At 38.8% G+C, this 24113-nt stretch overlaps 1 protein-coding gene across 1 annotated transcript in view; it reads left to right on the top strand.

Annotated features, from left to right (window-relative positions):
* SCaMC (Short Calcium-binding Mitochondrial Carrier) overlaps window positions 1–24113 on the top strand; it is a 75832-nt gene that overhangs the window by 12211 nt on the left and 39508 nt on the right. Inside the window, 1 exon segment of the mRNA XM_074100123.1 lies at window positions 920–1031. Coding sequence (XP_073956224.1) covers window positions 920–1031 — 112 coding nt within the window.

Here is a 24113-nt window from a genome sequence, read left to right on the forward strand (position 1 = left end):
GTTAAGTCTGAGGCGGCACCGGGCCACTAAAGTAAAGCCAACGAAACGACATACTTCACCCTTGTCTGATACCTCAATACTTGTATCTCGCTCCTTTTCTCATGGCAGAATTTATCTCTTTTCGTTGACTTACTTTATTTTCAGAGGTACCTAACTATAGAAATCAGTCTTACGTTGGCGGGCAAATTCAAAATGCCTTGGCGGGCCAATTTGTGCCCGCGGGCCTGGGTTTGGCTAACCATGCTTTACACGATGCTGTTTAGATATTCGTACATACATATAGCTATGTGATCGCCTACTTTATCGCTTACCACAATTGTTAATAATGGTTTTTATGTTACAACTAAGTAAGCGAATTCATGGTAGTTCATAATGAAAGCTATGTTCATTTATTATTTGTAATTGTACTGTACTGTATGCCGGAAGTGGCCTGTAATTTGAGCAAATAATTAAAACATAGATCATACTCGTCAAACTGAACAACATTAGTTCAGCGACTTTTAAACATAATTCGTTTTTTTAATTTTTATTACACTTTTAAGTTTATTCGAAGAAGCAATGTAAAGCAAAATGCTTGATGTTTGTAGCGTGACAGACAGGCGACGTCACGTCAGTTTGTGTTCTCAGATGGCGTACATTGATAGCAGTATTTAATTTGTATGAAAAAAGGAAAATTCAAAGACTCCGTTATTTTTAAAAGTCACTGAACAGTTATTGTTCAGTTTGACGAGGACGATCTACGTTTTAATTCTTTGCTCGTATTACAGGCCACACCCGGTATAAAAGGTTACTTCGTTCGTGTTCCTTCATGCCTTTAGTTTTAAATAATACCTAAAGTACGTCAACATCAATAGCCATTGACAAACTTCGTTGCCGAGATGTTGTGTCGCTCCCTTCACTCTTACCAGTTTGTCCTCAGGATGGACCAGGACGGCAGTCTGAACATCAGCTACGACGAATGGCGGGACTACCTGTTGCTGGCACCGGCGACGGACATCCACGCCTTAATACACTTCTGGAGGCATTCTACTGTGAGTACCGTAGTTTTAAAGTCTATACATTACACGTATCATGCCATCATCGTTATAGGAACGTGTCAGACACGCGACGGCGACAGTTGGTTACCAAACGTGGTAGTGGCCATAGTCTCATACTTTTCGATACAAAGAATATGTTACGGTCATGGCATGATACGGTGTAATGTGTAGAGACCTTTATGTGTGGTGAAAGGTGCGGTTAATTTACTACTTACCAGGAATTGTCGACATATGAGTTAAGGATGGTTTTGCAGGTGGTAGGACCTTGTGCAAGGTCCGCCCGGATTGCTACCACCATCTTGCTCGCTAATCCTGCCGTGAAGCAGCAGTGCTTGCACTGTTGTGTTTCGGCGTGGAGAGTAAGACAGCCGGTGAAATTACTGGCACTTGAGGTATCCCATCTTAGGAGGTTGGCAACGCATCTGCAATTCCCCTGGTTTGCAGATGTTTATGGGCGGTGGTGATCTCTTACCATCAGGAGACCCACTTGCTCGTTTGCCATCCAGTCGTATAAAAAAAGGAACGTCGATAATGTACGAGTGACAATTCGGAAAACTACATGAGACCATGAATTATATGGATGGAATATTCATCCAAGACGACGCCACGATCACGATTTGATCCGTTAATGTTTTATTATGGACCATCTTGTACTAAAACATTTAATTTTGTCAACCGCAATTTTCAGCTATAGACCTCGCGAATCTGTCTTGTCATTGATTTTCAAATGCCTACCTTAATATTTTAAAAAATCGTATGTTCTGCTAAGTCGGTAATTCTACTTGATGTTTAACTCTATACTCCTAATTTGTACTTCTTTATCAGTTGCGCTTCCTCGTTTTAGAAGAAAATGAAAATGGCATTAAAACGGCCAGTATTTTAATTATCAAAATAATATGCAACCTGAGGCCGTATTGCCATCAAATGTCAGTTTTTGTATGCGAAATCTGTCATTTGATTGCGATCGCGACCATCAGACACGTTAGGCAATACGGCCTCTGGCTAAGACATTTAATTTGTTAATTTTTAGACGATGCAGTAAAAATGAGATTAAAAAACACACACATAACCTCATCATATAAGATGTAGGACGTCCACTCTTGGACATAGGCCTCCTTATAATATAAAAAAAAATCAAAAAATGGAACCGACTTCAAAAACCTTCCAAATAATTTTCTACTAGTTTGAAGTTGGTGCCTCAGCAGCCAGCAGGAGTGGAACTATAGTCGTCTACCTCACCTACATACTATATATTGGGCTTCAATCACTCCTGCTGGCTCGTGCTGAGGCACCGACTTCAAACTAGTAGAAAAATATTTTCAAGGTTTTTAAAGTCGGTTCCATTTTTTGTTAAAAAATGTTTTTTTTTTATATTTTTTAGTGATTTGTAGCCAAAGTGCATCTCACAACGATTCCATAGACACAGCATAGTTATATCATTTTATAACAGAGTACCGGTACCTACGGTCTTCTTTATCAGGGTCCAGTTCACCAAATAATACTTTCTGAATGTAAATACTTGACTTGATGTTAAAAATGCCAAAATAGCTATAGGTGTGCTTTAAAAATTCGAGGTTTGCCCTCGATTTTTCTAAGATCCAATCATCAGATCCTGACTTGGTGTCAATGGGACCACCTCGGAAGTATGTCCTTTAGAACTAAAAAATAATTTTGAAATTCGGCCCACAATTGGCGGAGTTATCGCGTAACAAACATACAAAAAAACACATACACCCGAATTTAGAACCTCCTCCTTTTTTGAAGTCGGCTGAGAACGACGCGCATCACCAACATTGCCGCACGGTTGTTTGTAGGCGCTATTTAGCGACCGCAGAAATATTTTACAAGAATAAAAATGAGTATACAAGAGTTATGGATACATTGGAGGTATGAGGGTGAAATTAATATAAAATACTACCCCTGGAGCAGAGAAACTATTAAGCTTCTAGTCTAAGTCAAAGCGAACCAAAGATCATTAAAAAGGTGTTTAAATACAAGTTGCTGTAACCGATAAACCTATAGGGTTTTCGTAGAAACTTGATTTAGATTAGATAACATTTTTACAAGCTTTTGTTTAGTTTCACCTGTCCCGTTGTCTGTCTGTCTGTTATCAAATTTTGCAAGTTAAATTTGACCAACTTCCAGTAGTTGGATTGACTTGAAATTTGGTATAATTATGTAAATTGCGTGACAATACAATCAATAATCTGGTAGTGACATCCTGGCCATCCGGCCAGCAGGGCCACTACGAAATTCTAAAATCGATACCGTCCCTCTGATACTAATACTATTTAATACGAGAGCGAGAGGGACGGTACGATACGAACTTCAATTTTCGAACTTCGGAGTAGGCCCTCAGGATCGTCTCCAGAAAAGAACTGTTCAACTGTTAATGGCATGGACTTGAAATTTGGTATGCAAATGTAGTTTGGGTGACAATACAAGTACAGTCAACAAAAAGAAAAGTCAGCAAAAAAGCTTGTAATAAAAGTGATTTTTTTACCAAAAACTTATATTAGTTACCATTTGAGAAAATACATTATAAACACATGTCAGTTGATTATAAGAAGTTCACAGAATTATCGTCAAGTCTATACAAAAAATATATCATGTTACAATAAATTGTCAGCCATAAATAAAAATTGAATTTACAATGTCAAATTAGAGTTAAAGTCAATAACAAGTTTTTGTTAAAAATGCCATTTTAAATACAAGCTCTTTTTTGCTGACTGTACTTTTTGTCGACTTTACTTGCATTGTCACCCAAACTACATTTGCATACCAAATTTCAAATCGATGCCTATTAACCGTTGAAGAGTTCCGTCCTGCGGAGACGATCCTGGCAAAACTACCAGGACGTCACTACCATATTATTGTATTGTCACGCAATTTACATAAGTATGCCAAATAAGACAATCCGACTAGTGGAAGATGGTCGAATTTAACTTGCAAGATTTGACCCGTACATACATAGATACCCACACTGCGTAAATTATGCTTAGGAGACTGGCTCGGCTAATACTGGATATTCATAGATACCTACAAATTTGTACAGAGTCCGTCTCGCACTTGGCCGGTTTTGTGAAAGATGCTATCACAAAAGTAATAGTACATTGTGTCTTAAGGGCGGTAAATAAGGAATTACGAACGAGAGTCTATTAGAAGCCCGAAGTCGAAGACTGAGGGCTTTAATGAGTCGATGTTCGTAATTCTAGTACCGCCCGTGCGACATACAATGTTTTTCATCACATTTGCAAGTAAAATTTTATATTTGTAAAAGAAAAAATATAATTGTTCCAAATATTAGCGATACCTTAGGCTGTGCTCTTGGCAACGTCGCCCTCTACCTCCCCCTCCCTCGGCATGCGCCGCAACGTGCGTGTGCATGTGGTGGTCCATGTAGTCCTGCAGCAGCGCGCGCAGCACCATCAGTACGGGCACTGACTCATTTACCGACCTTGGGCTTCATGGCAAGAAAATTTGTACGCGCAATGACTCATTTACCGACCACGGGTTTCATGACAAGTACATTAAGGTCGAGGGTTTTATTTGGGGGGTTACTACCAAGGTAGCCTGCATGTTACGACACTGTTTACGAGCAAGTGTGATGAAAAAGTATAAGAAAGCAATGTGTTTTCATATACATGTTAACAACTACTTATTACGCGTTACGATCCCGTTTTCAGTGTTTGAGTTGAATACATGCGCAGTACAGGCTTGTTGTTCTTTAAACAAAACAAACGCATTATATACGTCAGACTAACTCAATATAGATCAACAGCATAACAACATATTTGTCTAAACACTATCGGAAAAACCGTATCAGAACAAGGAAGTTAGAAATAGAAAGTACCTGATGATTTGCATTGCATTTCTTGCAGAGAGATAAGATATACGATACGAGTATCGCTCAGTCGAGCCTTGGCCGTCGAAAATGACAATAATTGATTATAATCCTGCGAGATCACAAGACACCTCGAGGACGTCCAACCAGCGGCACTCGAGGGTTCTGTACAGTCAAGAACAAAGTTAAAAAATGTAGTTCATTGCTTGTAGATTACAGGGAAACCTATAAGATTTCTATCAATTGAAAGTTGTCCTACATGTCGTGTCCGACAAAGGCGAACCTATAGGCTAGTTTATTATGTGCCCGAATATGGCTGGCAAAGTCAAACTTAGTCTTAAAGGTCCTATTACAGGGCGCGCAATGTAATTGTCTACTATCATTATACGCGTAAGTGTAGGAAAGTCTCGGGTGGGTCTTTATATTAACACGTTTGTCATCCAGGTGTTGAAAATAAAGCGGTAAACTCGATATAATACGTTTACGGAAAATAGTTCACTATAACACCACTAGATAGCGCTGGTAGTAGTTTACTCGCGTCTTACTGTGAGGATTCCAAATGTGATATTTTGTATTAATTTAAAAAGCACTGTAAAATATTTATAAAAAAAAATAGAGGAAACATTTGACTTTGGTATTGTACGAAACCCTCGCCGCGCGAGTTCTATTCGCACTTGGCTGGTTTTTGTTTAGGCTGGGCCGATTTGAGAAATTATAGGTACTATAAGTCGTTGGTTTTTTTTTACTATGGTCGTTTACTACCTCAATATCTATGAATCTTCTATCACTCCTGCTGGCTCGTGCTGTCGCACCGACTTCAAACGAGTAGAAATTGTTTTCAGTTCTTTGAAATTGTTTTGATTTTTGTTTTTAAAGTTGGTTACCGACATAGGCAGACAAATATGAAAAAAATATATTTGTTTCTTGTTTTTTGTGCTATAAAAGCTTCCTTCATCCCAAATTTCAAGTTTCTAGGACGACCGGAAGTACCCTACAAGTTTCCCGGTTACAGTATGAAACACTTATGATTGCCATCGATTGAGATTTCGGGATGTTATCCCTGGATATAAAATAGCCTGTCTCATTCAAGAGTTCCAGATATTTATGTATTTGCGTACCAAATATCATCTAGATCCGTTTAGCCGTTTTATCTTGTACGCACACACGTACGCGCCATACTTACAATTTTTCGCCTTTATAAATAGTACTAGCTTTTACCCGCGGCTTTGCCCGCGTGGAATTCGGTTATCACGCGCTGTTCCCTCGGGAAAAAAGTAGCCTTTGCCACTCTCTGGCCAATAATCACGTCGATCCGTCGCTCCGTTTCGACGTGAAAAAGACGGACAAACTCACACATTTTCGCATTTACAATATTAGTATAGATTATTAGCCCTCTCATTCCGAGAGGAGGCCTGTGCCCTGCAGTGGAACGTATATAGGCTGGGATGATGATGATGATGAGATTATTAGGATGAACCAGTGGCGTAGCGTGGACCCTCTTATTTAGGTATTTCTATTTCAATTAAAAAAAACTAGTATAATTCCACAGAACAAAAACAGTCATCGTCATTGTGTATTAAGGTGAGAAGTAATATTATTTTTTTCAAACATGACATGAAATATTGACGTTGTGTTACAAATAATAGGCTGAGAGAAGTATCGCGCTGCAGGCGCTGCGGCTCGGCTGCCTGCCCGCGGTCACTCTAGCGGCCTGCAAAGAGATTTCATACAACTTTGCAGGCCGCTGGCCGGCAATGCGACCGTCTTTTGTTTCAACGCGCGCTCTGCGACACGCACGCGGCCCACGCCCAGCAACACCGCCCGCAGCCGCCCGCCAGCAGCCAGCGCGACACGCGCGTACACAACAGGGCGACCAGACTAGAGTCCCGCCAGCTTCATTTCTTGTTTTTTTATTTTATTTCATGTAATGTTTGAGAAAAGCACTATACAAGCCTCGCTACGCTCGGCTGTCTATATCTGCTTGGCCAGCAACCCCCTACTCCCCGGCCTCTACAGTAGTGTACTATTATTTATGTTTAGCAATATTATCGAAATATTATTCAGTACTATTTATTATTGCCGACCCCCCAAGTGCCGCACTGGACACCACGCTACGCCACTGGGATGAACCCAATATGCGACTCAGAACTTGTAAATCGGCCTATTGACCTCAGCCTATTTGCTATAAAACGAACCTCTAGAATAGAGCAAACACTTGAGGTCACGCGATTTGCGAGACACGTCAAGCCGTATTACAGCTTCCGTTAACGTTACGCACTCAATTGGGCACTGACACACCCACCCCACTCGCACACGACCTGCTCAATTACCATCGTTATCTTGCAGTTCAATACCTTTTATATCAACTCCAACTAACATAGGGTTATGCAAATCTCAAATTCAAATTCAAAACTTTGAATTCAGACCATGTTCATAACTGTTAGTTTACAGTACCTATGTTCATCATGTCAGACGAAAGACGTCCACTGCTGGACATAGGCCTCCCCCAACGCACTGACTCACGATCATCATCATTCTAAGGTACTTCTAGCAGACCCACAAGCTCCAAATTTTAAATATAATTAGTTTTTAGACTATATAGTCACAGAAAAATCGAAAATGTTGCAATTTCAGTCACGCTTCAACATTATATAAACTGCATAAGTAAAGTAAGTTGGCCATCGCACTTAACGCTTAGGCACTCATACCTACTCACTCATGTGTAGGTATCACTCAAGCTGCATGGCATTAGGGTTGACGCTATTTTCAATTAGGATTACTTTAAATAGTTGTCGTTAACGATTATTCTTATATCATTATGCGATGGCCAAGTCAGTATGTGTATTAAAAAAAAATTGGCTTACTCTTTATTTGAGAACTATAAAATGTATTTTCCACGGTTTTAAAAGAAACAAGCTGGTGAAAATCGAGTTCTATGGACATCCCCCGGTACTGACAAAAATAACTGACTTGGTATAAAATTGCATCTCAACCTTTTTTAGCAATATAAGAACTGCGTTGCGCGACTTGCAGCTATTAACATGTAATGTTTTTGGTGGGATACTTATTCAAACTATATTGCTCTTGACATATTTCCCTTGAAGCCATACCTTGGATTTCAAAACCCTTATCTTTGACAAGATCGTAAAACCAAGGTCGCGAGTACTTATGCAGTTAAAACTATTATAGTATAAAATTACTAGCTGTTGCCAGCGACTCCGTTCGCGTAGAAGTATGTAAAACGTCCTATATATATTCTCGAATATACACGAAAAATTTGTATATATCGTAAACCTTCCGTCTTCCCGCCGATCTACTCGCCGCCGTCGCGCGCCCGGTCGATTTTCAAACTAACCGCCCGCCAAAATGTCAGTTATTAGTTTGGTGACAAACATTTTTGATTCGAGAATTTTATATTTTTTTTGTTAAATAGTTATGAAGAGACATGATTAGTCAGACAAACCAGAAACCTTGTTGTCTAACATACTTTGGAATGTAGTCTAAACTAAACTGTCGCACTTTATGGACTTAGCTTTAAGGTCGTGTATACATTTTTGTAACTTCTGCCGTATTTCCATTAACTTCAGCAGACGGCTCTGTTCATTAATATGAACTACCTGATAATTAAATTTTTCGTCAAATTGTATCACCTTTTTTTCTACAATAAATAGTAAGTAGATAGATTGTACAACAAGAGCATAAAACGAGCCATTTTACCCAAGACGTTCATATAGCCACCCGAGCCGGTATGGCGAGGGAAGGATAGACACGTCGAGGGGAAAATGGGTTTAATGCTCAATTTTTACACTCTGCTTTTCACTTAAATTGCGAGGAAATGAAATAGCATCAGTGGAAACAATTGTTCACTTTTATTTTTCAAGCATTATCATATAATTATATTTTTTTAGTTTTATTGATTTATTTTGATTGATTTCATTGTTTTTTAACTCAATTAAATATTATTAAAAAATATAAGTACTTAGAAACTTTTTTGTTTGTGGCTGTTGACACCTGATTACTTTGGTCTTAGGCGAAGATTTTAATTTATGCACTAGAGCATAAAAAGTCGTTTTATGTCGCCTAGATCCAGCATAAACAGGAACTTGACGAGCATGAGAAGTGAAAAATCTTTTTTCTTCATGCATAAAATAGATTTAGACATTGTTAATGGTTAAATTGTAAAATTAACAAACTTAACAAGTGACATTGACGTGACACATAAGAGAGACATCAAAAAAATCCACGTTGTAACTTTCTTTTGCTAAATATGTGTGAATTAATTATCTTCTAAACTGTAGGAGTTAGGCCACTGTAGATTGTCCTCTTAAAGTTAACGAAAATAAAAAAAAAACCGTACCAATATTTTTAATCTATGATGTAAATAAAAATTTATGCTTTCCGCAATTTTTCCCTTATCTGTGCTATAAAGACGTTGCTTCGTACCAAATTTCAAGATTCTGAGTTCACGGGAAGTACCCTGCAGGTTTTGATTCCCTTGCGAGTGTCGAAAATTTGCAGCATAAACGGCTGTGTCTTTTGATGGCGTTGGCTTAGTAGTTTTTTTTTTCACAGATCCAAGGGACAGTAGACCTGAGTATTTGATATGAATTTCAGCTTGATACCTCCACGCGTTCCTGAGAAAAATGGTCTTGACAAACAGACAGACGGACATCAAACTGATCCTATAAGGGTTCAATTTTTTCCTTTTGGGGTACGGAACCCTAATAACACGGTGTACTTCTAGTTGATGCTGTACAGTCACCAGCATTAATATCTGCCACAGCGAAGCGTGCAAAAATATCTGACACGTCCTTCCGGCCCTAGAAATAGAGTCGTATCAGATATTTATGCACGCTTGTTGTGTCAGATATTGATGGTGGTGACTGTACTATGCGCTGGTTGTTTAGCTAGACTGTTGCCGGGTGGCAGAACGGACACAGCTGTTACAAACAAAAGGCGAACGTCATAATGCCTTTGATCTTCGAATGAATGTTACCGTCATATCGCTGTGTAAATACGTAGAACATTCGAAAACGAAAGAAGAATCTTCTCAAGTCCTAATAGGGTTTACTTTGGGTCGCCTCTGAGCGGCGTTTGAACAGTTGGCGTTTTTTCGTTTACGCAACAGCACTAATTAATATCTGAAGTCGGTAATGTTGCTTAATTATTGCAATTTTTTATGACGGGAGTCGCTTGTCACCGCGTGGATTGAGTTTCGTAGCAGCATACATTTAGTGTCTTGTGTCATACATTTTAGGGTCTTGGATGTTTAATATGTATTTAAGTATGTATTTATCTATATAAGTATGTTTACCCGTTGCCTAGTGTCCATAGTACAAGCTTTGCTTAGTTTGGGACTAGGTCAATTGGTGTCAAGTGTCCCATGATATTTATTTATTTATTATTTTAGTGATGTCAAACGCCCGGCCTCGATGGTCTTCGAGTGCGTTGGTTGTTTCATTACAGTTAATAATTGAGTTAAAATTATTGTTAGGGTTCCGCAACGAAAAACTAAACAAAACAAAAACCTCGGTAGCGTACTAAAGGACGCCTCGGCTTTGCTCGGAAAGTCTTTGGTAGCGTAAGACATACCTACCTAAGGACGCAACGCAACCCTCGGCTACCTATAGTTTCGGCCGCCTTCGGGACACGCACCCGGCGCCGTTGATTCACCCAAAATCTTCTTTTTAGCCGTGATGCCTTTCTGACTGTTAGTTTTTCTTCCTCATCAGCAAGAATAGCAATGAGCACTAGGTCGCACTCCATTGTGAATACGACTGTTCGCTTGCAACGTTGCCACTGTTCTAAAGTTAAGCTAGGGACACTAGGGACCAACCTGTTGCGGTGCATTCCTAAGCAGACCTCGGCACCCTGAGGACTTCTCGGCATTCCTAATCTGATATCGGCATGCCTGAAAATTCCTCGGCAATTATGCCGTCAGTGTGCGTCTGCGCGTAGGTATGCCGAAGGATTCCTTGCCATGCCGTGTCAGTAGTAGGCGCCGCTCCTAATGATTTAGTCGTTAATAATCTTTAAAAACTGAATAAGCAATATTTTACAAACATTGAGATTGAGAATATAAGAGAGCTACTGCTTCGGAGAAAGTCATCGGTTAATTAGAAGTGTTTACGTACGTTTGACACTAGTCTTTATATCATGATAATTTGACGCAATCTAAATTGTGTTTTGCATCATCACGTTGCATCACCAAACCAATCACCATTACACATTATCACATACTAATATTATAAGTGCGTAAATAACTGTCATTCTATTACCTCTTCACACTTAAACCGCTGTATCGGTTTAGATGAAATTTGTGATGAGATAATTAGAGAACTCCTTAATTTGCCATATCTTAATATTATTCTGAAAATATAGATATACAGATTGTGTTTAGCGAAGAGAAAATTTTAATCGGTTGAAAATTGGATTTATAGTGATTTTTTGAGAAATGCCTGTCTCTTTCTCAAACGCTTTTCTCTATGCAACAAGTATGGCGGTACTGGCGTGTGACGTCACATGCCAGTATGTCTTTCTCTTTCTAATCTTTTCAAACTTTTTCAAACCTTTATAACTTTGTTATTTGTAAAGGTAGCTTAAAAATTGTTTCTCTATTCGATAACAGGCATTGTGAATTTTTAATTTATAAAACATATACAAAATAGTCAAATACCGTATTCTTTGACCAAGAATATTCATAGTATCAGGAATATTGTTTAAATCCAAGTAATTATTTTCTTTAAGTAAGATAATAGTTTTAACCCCAGACAATATTTGTCTTCATCCAATACAATATGGCGTACGGGCTATATACGAAGTATTGTTTTGACCAAGGTATATTGTCTTAATCTAAGACATCTTTTTTTCCGTGCATGATATTTATTTCTTTAACTAGCTCGTCACAAAAACCCTCAGTGCGAGATCCCAAGTAGAATGGACACGTTTCGGTTTATGACCCACAAGTCTATCAAAGACTGTTATGTTTCAGCTGAACTGTTTACAGTTGTTAAGTTATCGGTCTCATTTCAGTAGATAACAGGGTCAATACCTAGGCCGCTCGCAGCGGTCAAGGTTCTCTTATAATCTGACCACACTATAAACCATTCTTGGGGCGTTATACAATTTAAGACGTCTTGTTCTTGTAGGCGTTTTTAAATCTCGATTTAAGGCTTAAACTGACAGTTCTTGTATGGATCTGACAGGACTGGTTTACTAATGTTTCGGCGAATAACGTTTGGCAACCTGTTTCATTTCGCAACTGTTTAATATTTCTGAAACTGTAAATATTTAAGGATTTTTATAAAACTAACCTAACCTAACCCAAAGGGTTCTACACGATGGCCCTGAAATAAATCCTGAAATGTTTACAGTTTTAGAGTTTGCGAAATGAAACAGTTTGCCAAACTTTACGTTGCGAAAAGGCAGTACTCGGACAGGACTTAAAACCACTTAAACCTAGATTAAAAAGTCTGCAAGTGGACGTTAATGTATTAAACTATCATCATCATCATCTCAGCCATAGGACGTCCACTGTTGGACATAGGCACAATAAGTTGGTAATGGAAAAAAAATATCAAAATGACTTGTTGCTATTATTAAATTACGCCATTATTAAATATTATAGTACCTAGTTAGTACCAAGCGCTAAGTATAGCGTACGTTACGGAATCGAAACGGGGGCGAATAGAGCGGGCGTCGCGGCACAGCACTCGACCAGCGACCGGACTGCCCGGCGCGCGGCGTGGCACTGCGTAGTTTTGTCTTGCGAAGATTGGTTAGCGGCCTTGTAAGTGACGCTTGGCTGTGTGCGTGCGTCGATTCGGGCGCTAGTATGAAGTCGAACTACTGCCTATTACTTGTATTGTGACATAGGTCTCCCCTATAGACCTCCAGTTGCTTCGGTTGCCTGCATCCACCGAGACTGCGACTCTAACCAGAGGCCTTATTGTCTGACAAACTTAGAATCACAATCGCATTCGTGTGTCTTCCCTATTAGTGAGTAAATGTCTTCTTTCTTCCTTTTCTTTCTTTCACCATTTCTTTCCGTCCCACGGTATAAGACGAGGTTAGAAAGAGATAGGTCCCCAAATTGTGCAACGACAAATGATTTATGATATTACGTCGGCGACGGGGACCTTGTAAATGCAAGTTTTAGTGAAAACTTTATTCGCGGGTAAATTATTACATGAAGTAGGTATTCCGCCATCTTGTTCTTATTGTCTACTGTAAAAAATACTTTTCACTTCTCATGCTCGTAAAGTTGGTGCTTATGCTGGATCTAGGCGAATGGAATGGATTCGCTGCTGGGGTTTTTCCATCTAGCTTTGATTTGGGTATGTTCAAAAGGCGAGTGTATCGCCTATTGCAAGGCCGGCAACACACCCGCAATAATGCTGTAGGTGTCCTTGGGTGGCGGTGATCACTTACCATCAGGTGACCCACCTGCTCGTTTGCCAGCTGTTCGATAAAAAAACCATTAAATTCCTTTTTATGCTCTAGTGCATAAAGTAAAATATTCGTCCAAGACCAAGTTAACCAAATCAAAAAAGTTTCTATAAGTATATTTTTTATAATTTTTATTTTATGTAAAGCTACAAATCAATAAAATAAATCATAATAAATCAATAAAACTAAAAAAAAATATAATTATATAGCAGTGCATGAAAAATAAAAGGTACCTAGTAAGTGAACAAATGTTTCCACTGTTGTCATTTAACTTCCTCTCAATCGAAGTGAAAAACAGAGTGTAAAACTCGAGTATTAAACCTATTTTCCCCTCGACGTGTCTATCAATCCTCGCCGTACCGGCTCGGGTAAAATGGCTCATTTTATGCTCTTGTTGTACAATCTACTATTTATTTTTCATTTAGAAAATTCCGCACTGACGGCTAACTATTTAGAAGCCACCACTTGTGTCAATTATAGGTGCAACATACATTCGACATACATCGTATAGTCAGTTCTAATCGAACGCCGCCGCGTTGAACTTGGCTCGGCCTTAAGAAACCATACAACTTTTAACCTTACAGTGGGAGGCAAGAGGCCTGTTACCTCTGACCTTGGCTCGGCGTGACGGAATATAGAGAAAATAAGGCATTTACCGATATTGAAACAACCGAATTATGCCTCGTTTCCTTTAATAGCGATTTAAGCAAAGCTGAATTCACGTTTATCTGTCGTGTACGCAAGCCGTCACAACACACTGCATCAGATGAACGCAACCATATAAAATGTATGAACCCGATACCGTTCTGATGCGTCACGACAAAGCGCGACAGATAATGTGAATCCGGCTTAATGATTGCTGGGCTGCTTAGGTGAGGGCTACTGGCATGATATCGCTTTGAAGAGGCCCCATAGAGATCGGTGACTTGCTCATTGTGGTATCAATGCCGTCCATCGTTCCGGTTCAAATGACGACAGAATGAGGGCTATCGCTTTTTTGTCTTTCTAGATGGCGCCACTGTTGCGTGAGGTTTTTAAGTGTGGCTTTCAAAGTCTGTTATTAGGTTATTACGGGCGTGAAAACAAAGTTTAGATTAAAATCATATTTAATACACCTTAAAACCGTACCATGAAAATATCGAGCTACCACAGTGTTGTGTAGTCCCGTTTTGTTCGGAAAAATAAGGGAGGACAAAAGTTTCCGAAAGACAAAACAGACATTCGTTGCCCCGTAACGCATAATTGCCATAATTAATTTCAGGTAATGCAAAATATTCACAAAATTATTCTAATTATAAATAAACCCGCGTAGCTCACTCAAAAACTATGAGATTTGACATTTCGGACACCTCACGCTACACTAGCGCCTCTAGCGGCGAATTCATACGCGATTACCCTCATTACCGTGGCTCTCTCAGACTGACGAACTAATACCGTGTTCGTCAATCCGTTGTAAATGTGAATGACAGACAGAAAAACAAGGAATGAAAGGACTAAACTGACGCCAGAATGAGCGTGTAACACCGAAGTCATGGAGTAGAGTTTGACGTTTGACGTTTGCTTGCGATTGGCTCATTTAGTTATTTAACCAATCACGAGCAAACGTCAAACGGACCTCACGATACTAACGCATTAATTGTTTATGTTTTATTAACCTGTCCTCTCCCAGAGGCACAAATTTGTGCCCAAATTCCTTTGATCCTGTTATCCTGGGAGATGACTAAGCTAAGTGAGCTATAACTTTACTTATTTGCCAGCTAATTTGACCATTTATTTAATTTAAAGCAATTGAAAATGTTTACTGCCTTTTAAAAATTTGTTTAAGAATGCTTATAAGCATAAACGTGTTGTAATAATGTCGTGGAATTATTGGTTACTAGCTTTCGCCCGCGACTTCGTCTGCGAAGAATTAATTTATCGCTATGCTGCGGAAACTATGGAATTTTACGAGATAAAAAATTCTTATGTTTTTCCCAGGGTCTCCACTCCATTTATGTCTATACAAAATTTTATCTAAATCGGTTGAGCTAATTAAGCGTGAAATGTCACAGGTAGACATTCGCATCCTACTAATATTATAAATGCGAAGGTTTGTAAGTCTGTTTGTTACATTTTCACGTCTAAACCGCTGAACCGATTTGCATGAAATTCGGTATACAAATAGTTCGAGTCCCGGGGAAGGACATAGGATAGTTTTTATCTCGGAAAATTACGTAGTTCCCGCGGGATAGCGAGTCTTTGCGGACGGAGTCGCGGGCTAGTTTATAATATTAGAAGAGATATAATAGAGAAGTAGGGATTAGTAGGGTTAATACTGTGAACTACTATAATGACACTTAAAATTGACCAAAACATATTTATTATTGAAATGTAAACATATCAGATGCCATGTCAACGACACAGCATGTACTATGTATTAGCATCTTTTGCGTCACATTGTATACACTATTATGTAAATAAACTTGTGACGTATGGTCTAGTTGCAAAAGCAAATATGTATTGGTTATATTTTTGACGTAACTCATGTAAATAGTATAAGTACGCAATTATGTTAAAATACTATGAGTGTTTTTGATAAGTTTATTTTTCATATTGTTTTTGTACGGCTCTTAGGTTCACACCATGTTCACACTTCACATAAGTAATTACATTTTCTGACGAAAAACTTCGTAATGGTACGACAATGACAGTGAACTTATCAAATGGAACTTTGAAGATATCGGCAGACTTGTGTAAATGTTTAGAAAGAAAGAAAGAAAGAAAATACATTTATTCACAACACAAGACAACAATATTAGGTACAAAAAAAACAACACAAAGTTATGTGTCATTGCGGTTGTGAATCGGACACTGGCTCAGCATAATGCTGAAGCGTTAAAAACACCCCAGCGCTGATTTTCAGCCTGCACCGTCGGCAACCCTCGGACCGTTATAAAGACATACTACACACCATTAACTACATAAGACTACATAAATAAATAGATATTTTATAAACTGTAAAACTAATTTATTGTGTCTTTAAAAACATAAAAATAAACGTATTAGGTACGTAGATATATATAATTAATTTTACAACTATTATTATTATGCACTCACTTGCCAAGTATACACCCTAACGCGGGCTAAAAAGAAAAAATAAATTAAAGAAAGAAATCGAAACAAAAAAAAACAAAAAAGCAGTTTTGTGAAATAGTGCTGGAAAGGAGAGGAATTAAGATTTTTGAAATGCCAACAAATAGCCTTTAAGCTTTCGCCCAAAGGTGTACCTGCTAGTCACTCCGAGGTTTAAATTCGTCAATGCCATAAATAGGGAATATTACTGAAATTTTCTCCCGTCATAGTGCAGCACTAGCACAAAACCTTAAGAGCGTTTATTCCTGCTGAGCTGGCAACGTTGCATTTTAGTTAGTTTTTCTCGATTATTCCATAAAAATTGAATGATAATTAATAATGTTGTCTGATAGAACGCTTATCATAAACATTCATCCGTTTTTAAGGAATATAAAAGTCTATCACGAATAATTATTGGAGTAGACACATTAACTTATATATTAAGAAGTGTTCTATCAGAAAACATTTTAAATTTTCATTCAATTTTTATGGAATATTCGAGAAAAACGAACAAAATATTATAGAAAACGACATCAAAATCTACAGCCAATTCGTAAAAATTGTGCTCAGAGAAATGTGGCGGTTGAAATGCTCAAATAATCGTCCTTCTACAAGTTTTTTTTTAACCGTCTACTACAAAATTATAATGAACGACGGCGCAGAGTAACATCAGCCAAATATGTGGTTAATCCCCTAAAGTTGATATTCGTTTGCATGTCATAAAACCATAATGCCAATTGACGTATCAGTCAACTTAAAAGTTCGACTTTAGCGACATATTCATTTGATAGGAACTTGATTAAAAATTGATATACCACATATTTGGCTGATGGTACCTACTCGTAGGTACATTGCGCGGGAGTGCCCACGTGTGCCAAACGGCCATAAAACACGACATAATCATATCGTATACTCGTGTCACGTTGTTCAATTAATAGTCACGAGAAATGGATTCGTGACCAAGTCTCCCACATGACCATTTTGGTTTGTGATTTAACCCGTTTTAATTTTTTTCGAATTGGTTGCCTATGTAAAAATAAACCGAACAAGTCAGCAAGTTCATCTCACTCGGCGAGTTCCCGTACTTTTCTATAGATAAGGGAAATTTTCCATGATTTGTGTTCCTGTAATCTGTAGGTAAAGAATTATTGTGGTTTTTTTATTCAAAATTTTATGCCCGTTAGTTTCAAAGATATTGGGCAGGATAAATTTAAAAAAATATATACTAGCCGTTACCCGCGACTCCGTCCGCGTAGAGTTCATTTATCGCTATCCCGTGGGAACTATACAATTTTTCGGGATAAAAACTATCCTATGTCCTTCACCGGGACTCAAACTATCTATATACCGAATTTCATCGTAATCGGTTCAATGGTTTAGACGTGATGAAGTAACAAACAAACAAGTCTGTACTTACAATCTTTCGCATGTTTAATATTAGAGAGATTATATAAACTTTGATGCATCACATGATATAGCTCGATAATTATTTTATAAATTTTCCATTTACCCCCCAAAAGTGAGCACACTACTTAAACATATTTGTTTACGTTACACTTCCGTCTTCGGGTCACCGACTTACACATGTGTACCAATTTTCAATTCAACCAGTAGGGCCAGACGGTAAGACAGACACGTGAATGATACGATGATGAGGGTTCTATTTTTTCTTTTGTTGTGTTAGCGTGTCCACCTGTCAACTTTACTTCAAGTTCTGCCTCCAGAGGAGAGGGAAAGACAAGCAGTAAATTAGCCACGTGGGTGGAGCCGTGGGCACAACTAGTGTTAAATTTCTGTAGCCTATAACCTGGCCGGGAATTTTCTCGACAGATTAGTGAAGTTTGCATTAAAATCAGTTCAGCCGTTTTCACGTGATGCGCGGTCAAATAAACAGACAAACAAACAAAAATTTTGAGAACTGTTGGACCGAGTTCTGTTATCGACTAATGGATTCAGCCAACTTTTTTTCGGATATCTTCCATGTACAGACTTTCGACCCTCTTCAGCTTTATTATATTATTTGTATAGATTTTTTCCTATTTCTATTCCCGCGGGAATTTTTGCAAACTTCCGGAATTTCAATTCAGTATCCCAATGGTTTACGCCTAAAGGCAAAGGGTAAAGGCTAGTTGACACTAAAAACTTATCAGTACATATCATATCTACTGCTTCAGTAATGAAGACTAAATAAACATCGATGAGGGATACGCTTAATTAGATCCAACCAAACTATGGACCTCCGTTTCTAGTTCAGAGAAGATTGGACTCTAAAATGATTGATAAGAAACGTGGCTAGCATGAATTCAGTCTTATTTAATTTTAAAGTATATCTCTGTCCAATTTACAGCGTTATTAACACCATACATACACCTCTTTCTCAACGAAGGCGTAGAGTAGGCAGAAATTATTTGTTTCCACCTGCTACGATCCTGATCGAAATCCTGCTCTGTGGAAACAGGGGGGTTACTACGAAATTCGAAAATTGAAGGTCATATCGTACCGTCCCTCTCATTCTCGTATTAAATAATATTAGCGTCAGCGGGATGGCAAGATACGAAGTTCGAATTTTGCTTTTTGTAGTATAAAGCCAGCTCAGCCAGTGGAGCGAGGATAGGTAAATGATCACTTCTATTAGTTCATGACATACACATTTCTCACAACGCATCCTCACACGTATTTGGTGCAAACGCAGCCTAAAGTTTTTTTTTTTTCACTTTTGAGACTATAATGACAGCTAAGAAACATGTAGGTTAGTCTTTCATTTTTTTTTGTACCCATATCCGCGCTTCAAGTGGCGACCAAAACCATCGGGTCACTACATACGAAGTTGCACAAAAAGTGACCAGATCCTATACTACGAAGTGCAAAATTCGAACTTCGTATGTTGTCGTCCCGCTGTCGCTTATATTATTTAATACGAGAGTGAGAGGAACGGTACGATACAAATCGATTTTCGAATCTTGTAGTAGCCCCCCAGTTTTGCTCGCCAGTACAGTCCGGTGCTAGCCCGGCGGGGGAGTGTGTGCCTCGTCATCAAACGATTGTTTACAATGGAATATTCTGTCGCATCGACGCATGTATGTCAGAGGCCGTATTGCTTAACGTGCGTCTGACGCTCGCGATCGCAATTAAATGACTTTTTTTTATTCTACTGGATGGCAAACGAGCAAGTGGGTCTCCTGATGGTAAGAGATCACCACCGCCCATAAACATGACTGTTTAAGTATGCGAAATATGTCGCTTGATTGCGATTGCTAGCGCCAGAAACGTTACGCAATTGACCCCCAGTACCTTTAACTTAAACTTTATGATGATATCCCCAGTCGAACTAAGGTTACCGACATAGCCCGAAGAATTGCGAAACTAAAGTGGCAGTGGGCTGGGCACATTGGGTCAGAAGGTTCTCGAATGGCGTCCGCGGACCGGGAGACGAGCTGTCGGTATTCCTCCAACAAGATGGAGCGACGACTTGGATCGCGGTGGATGCGGAAAGCACAAGACCGGTCTGAGTGGAGACCCTCGGGGGAGGCCTATGTCCAGCAGTGGACGTCTTTCGGCTGACATGATGATGATGACCTTTAACTAGGTGACAGGGTTATGTCAGCGCCTAAAGATTGATATAAATTCGTCAGTCTTAAAATGTATGACAGTAGCAACTGTGCGTGTCCAGGATTTTTGAGTGTCATAGCTCTAGATTAGGTTAGGTTTATACGTATATGTTAGGTGTAGCTATGTACCTAGTTACCTAAAACTAAATTAAATTTAAAGATAGATAGAAAATACATATTCACAACAACACAAGACAGCAATGTTATTACAAATACATAAAAAACACGAAGGATTAAGTGTGTGTCAATTTAATATAGTTCAAAAAAAATTACGAATAGTTGGGAATGTGGACGAGTTCGGATTGTGGACGAGTTGGAAATGTTGATAAGTTGGGAATGTAGACGAGATGGGAATGTGGACGAAGTAGGCATGTTGACTGACTGGAGACTCCAAAAAACCAATCATCATTTTAATTTGATTGCTTAGTAGCGACATCTCTTGTCTGGGTGAGTGGTTAGTTCCTAAAGAGTGTTACGTCTCTCGATGAGAGCGAAACTTAGATGTCGCTAGAGCTGCTGCTTAAGTAGCGTAGTACAAAGCAACCTGAGATATGTGTGCATAGGATAAATTTGTGTCTAGACTCCTGTCCAGCGGTGGTGTAGGGCTTATAGCACGCAGCACGGAATGCTGAGGACCTGGGTTCTATTCCCACGCATCCGTCCTTTGAGCCATCCTCTTGACCTCTTGATACAACACGACGCCGACTTTCTCCCTTATCTGATCGATGTAGCTGCGCCTAGGGCGACCTAAATTTCAAATGTAATTCCGCATATGAATTTCAAAAAACACAGAGCTGCGAGCCGGGGTTTGACACACGATCCTCTGCTTGAGAGGCCATAAAAACAAACCACTCGCCCACCACGGCTTTTTTATCAATCAGTCGATCGAGATTAATCAATGAGGGCTATCGCGCATGAATTCGCCACTAGAGGCGCTAGTGTAGCGTGAGGTCTCCGAAATGTCAAATCTCATAGTTTTTGGGTGAGCTACGCGGGTTTATTTATAATTAGAATAATTTTGTGAATATTTTGCAATTTCTGAAATTAATTATGGCAAATATGCGTTCCGGGGCCATGAATGTCTGTGTTTGGAGACAGTTTTGTCTTTCGGAAACCTTTGTCCTCCCTTTTTTCCGAACAAAACGGGGACTATGCAACACAGTGGCATGCTCGATATTTTTATGGTACGGTTTTAAGGTGTATTAAATACGATTTTAATCTGAACTTTGTTTTCACGCCCGTAATAACAGCCTTTGAAAGCCATACTTAAAAACCTCACGCCACAGTGCGCCATCTAGTGAGACAAAAATCGATAGCCCTAATTAAGATCGCACCTTCTGTTTTTACCTTTGTTGTTCTGCTTTTACCTTGATTGTGTACACACTAGCCTCCAGGGCCCTCCTTGAACACTCGGCGAAATTGCTATCCCGAGGTACTCTGATTGACTCGATGTCATCTTGGGTACAAGGTAAACACAGCGTGTCAACAAGCCAAGTTAATTGTTCCAGGCAACTCAGTGATACTTAACTAAGCCCCGTTTTCTCCAGGGATGTGCGAAGATGTGTTGCGATGCGCGGAATGTTTTTTTCATGAACGAATAGAAACGCTTCATTTGATTCACTGGTGGAAACAGCTGAGCGGAGCGAGCGAGGCGAGGTAAATGAAGCGTTCCTATTGGTTCATGAAAAACACATTCCTTGCACATGGATACGGAGTTTGAATACAGTGATCTGAGTTTTGTTGGTTTTGTCAGGATCGTCTGCGCAGGAAAGAACTTTAAAACGGTTAATGGCATACTCCGATGACGATGCAGATACAGTCAACAAGGCAATGTTGAATAATGAATGAAATTTTTAATAACAACTTATTGTGTCAAAAACTATAATTTTAAAAGTTCTGATCTAAAGGCCCAATTTTAGCTGTATAAGATCCATAACGGACTAAATTTCGAGGAAAAATTTCAAGCTTCGGGTTATGATTATGATGTAATAAGGAAAATAACGTAACAAGTTATGTTGTGTTATGGGTTATGATGTAATAAGGAAAGTAATGTTATTTAATTTAAATACATGTGCTGGTTTTTCCCCCAGTTTCAGTCGGTTTCAGTGCTGGAAATCCCTCTCGATAGTAACAATAAAAATATACTTCAAGCAGTGAAACACAATTAGTATTAAATTATGAGTAGGTACTAAAAATGTCTTGACACATTTAACAACATCATTGAAAGGAATACAATTTATTGCATAGGTATATGTACGAGTATAAACCTACTTGGGGGGTCTATCTTATTTGCAAAATCGAAAAACCGCATTCCCAGTGGATGGTGTCTCGTAGTTAGATCGGTTTTAATAGAGCAGGGGAAGGTTGCTATCATTGGATCTGAGTTTTGATTACCCGTGTGGTGTGGCGTTGGATGGAATTTCACCTCTCCATTTCTTCCGTGGATGTCGTAAGAGGCGACTGAATATATAGGTTTAGGTATACCGTAGGCGACAGGCTAGCATCCTGTCACTATTGTACCGCTTTTGTCAATCTTAAAACCTAAAATTACTAAAAGTGGCTCCGAAGCGGTGACGTTTCGTGTGCTCTGCCTAAGTGCCTACCCCATTTGAGAATACAGGCGTGATGTTTGTGTGTGCGTTTTGATTGGACCACCTAAATATTTTAAAATCTATACCTGCTGGACAGAGATAGGCAATGAGAATGACAAAGACCTTGTCCTTGATTGAACCTGACCGGTTGGGAAAAAAAGCTTTAAAAATGTTTTTTAAACAGAAACTTATATTAATTGGTTTTCTAGAAAACGACAGTACAACCTTGCCACTTTAACGTCATCTTTGAAAAGCCATACGAAATTGTGTAACGACTGAAAGGGACAAGGTGCAATAATCACTTATTTATGACGTTGACGTACTAGCCGGTTTCCATCTATATATACCAAATACCTTATTTAAAACCACTTATTAACGTTTGACATATTAAAATGTTGCACGGATGCGATAACAAAAAAAAAATTGCATAACGGAAAACATTGACCAAGAAAAGGAGGTTCACGAACGATTTTATCAATTTGCGATTACTTGGGCGGAGCAATGTCTTCGTCTTGTCAACAATATGGTGATAAGGGATTTAGAAATAATAATATGACATATTGATTTCATAAGTTCCTAAAGCCGGACCATAGGTCGTTTTGTCTAACGCGCTTAGGATTGCCAGACGTCAAGCTTTGTAAGGTCATGGCCGGATTTTTGACCCTTTGTCAGGATTGCGGCCGGATTTACGAAATGTCTGGATTTTTAGTATTTTTTAGTAATGACCTCATGAAAAAAAATGTTTTTTTTATAGATAAGTACACAATTACATTACGGAGCCAAATGGCAAAAACGGAAACCTTATAGTTTCGCCATGTCTGTCTGTCTGTCCGTCCGTCCGCGGCTTTGCTCAGGGACTATCAATGCTAGAAAGTTGTAATTTTGCACGAATATATAAGTAAACTATGCCGACAAAATGGTACAATTAAAAATTCAAAAATATTTTTTTTTTTAGGTTACCTCCCTTAGACGTAAAGTGAGGGTGATTTTTTTTTCTGATCCAACCCTATAGTGTGGGGTATCGTTAGATAGGTCTTTTAAAACCATTAGGGGGTTGTTAAGACGATTTTTCGATTGAGTGATTCGTTTGCGAAATATTCAACTTTAAAGTGAAAATTTTTATAAAAATCGAGCGATCCCCTCCTCTAAAATTTAAACCGGTGAGTGGAAAAATTTAAAAAAAAAACAGGATGGTAGTAAGTATATCAAACTTTCAAGGAAAACTATAACGGCTAAGTTTGCTTGAGAATTATTAGTAGTTTATGAGTAAATACAAGCAGCCTAAGGTATAAAATATACCTAAACTTGGAAGATTCCGTATAAAATAAGAAATCCTTAGAAAAATATTACTTAATTTTTTCGTAATCGCTACGGAACCCTATTTTGGGCGTGTCCGACACGCTCTTGGCCGGTTTTTATGAGTGAAATGATAGATGGAGTAGGAACTAATCAATAAAATTAATAATATCAATTT

This window comes from Choristoneura fumiferana, chromosome Z (genome assembly GCF_025370935.1).
Source record: "Choristoneura fumiferana chromosome Z, NRCan_CFum_1, whole genome shotgun sequence".
NCBI classification, from domain to species: domain Eukaryota; kingdom Metazoa; phylum Arthropoda; class Insecta; order Lepidoptera; family Tortricidae; genus Choristoneura; species Choristoneura fumiferana.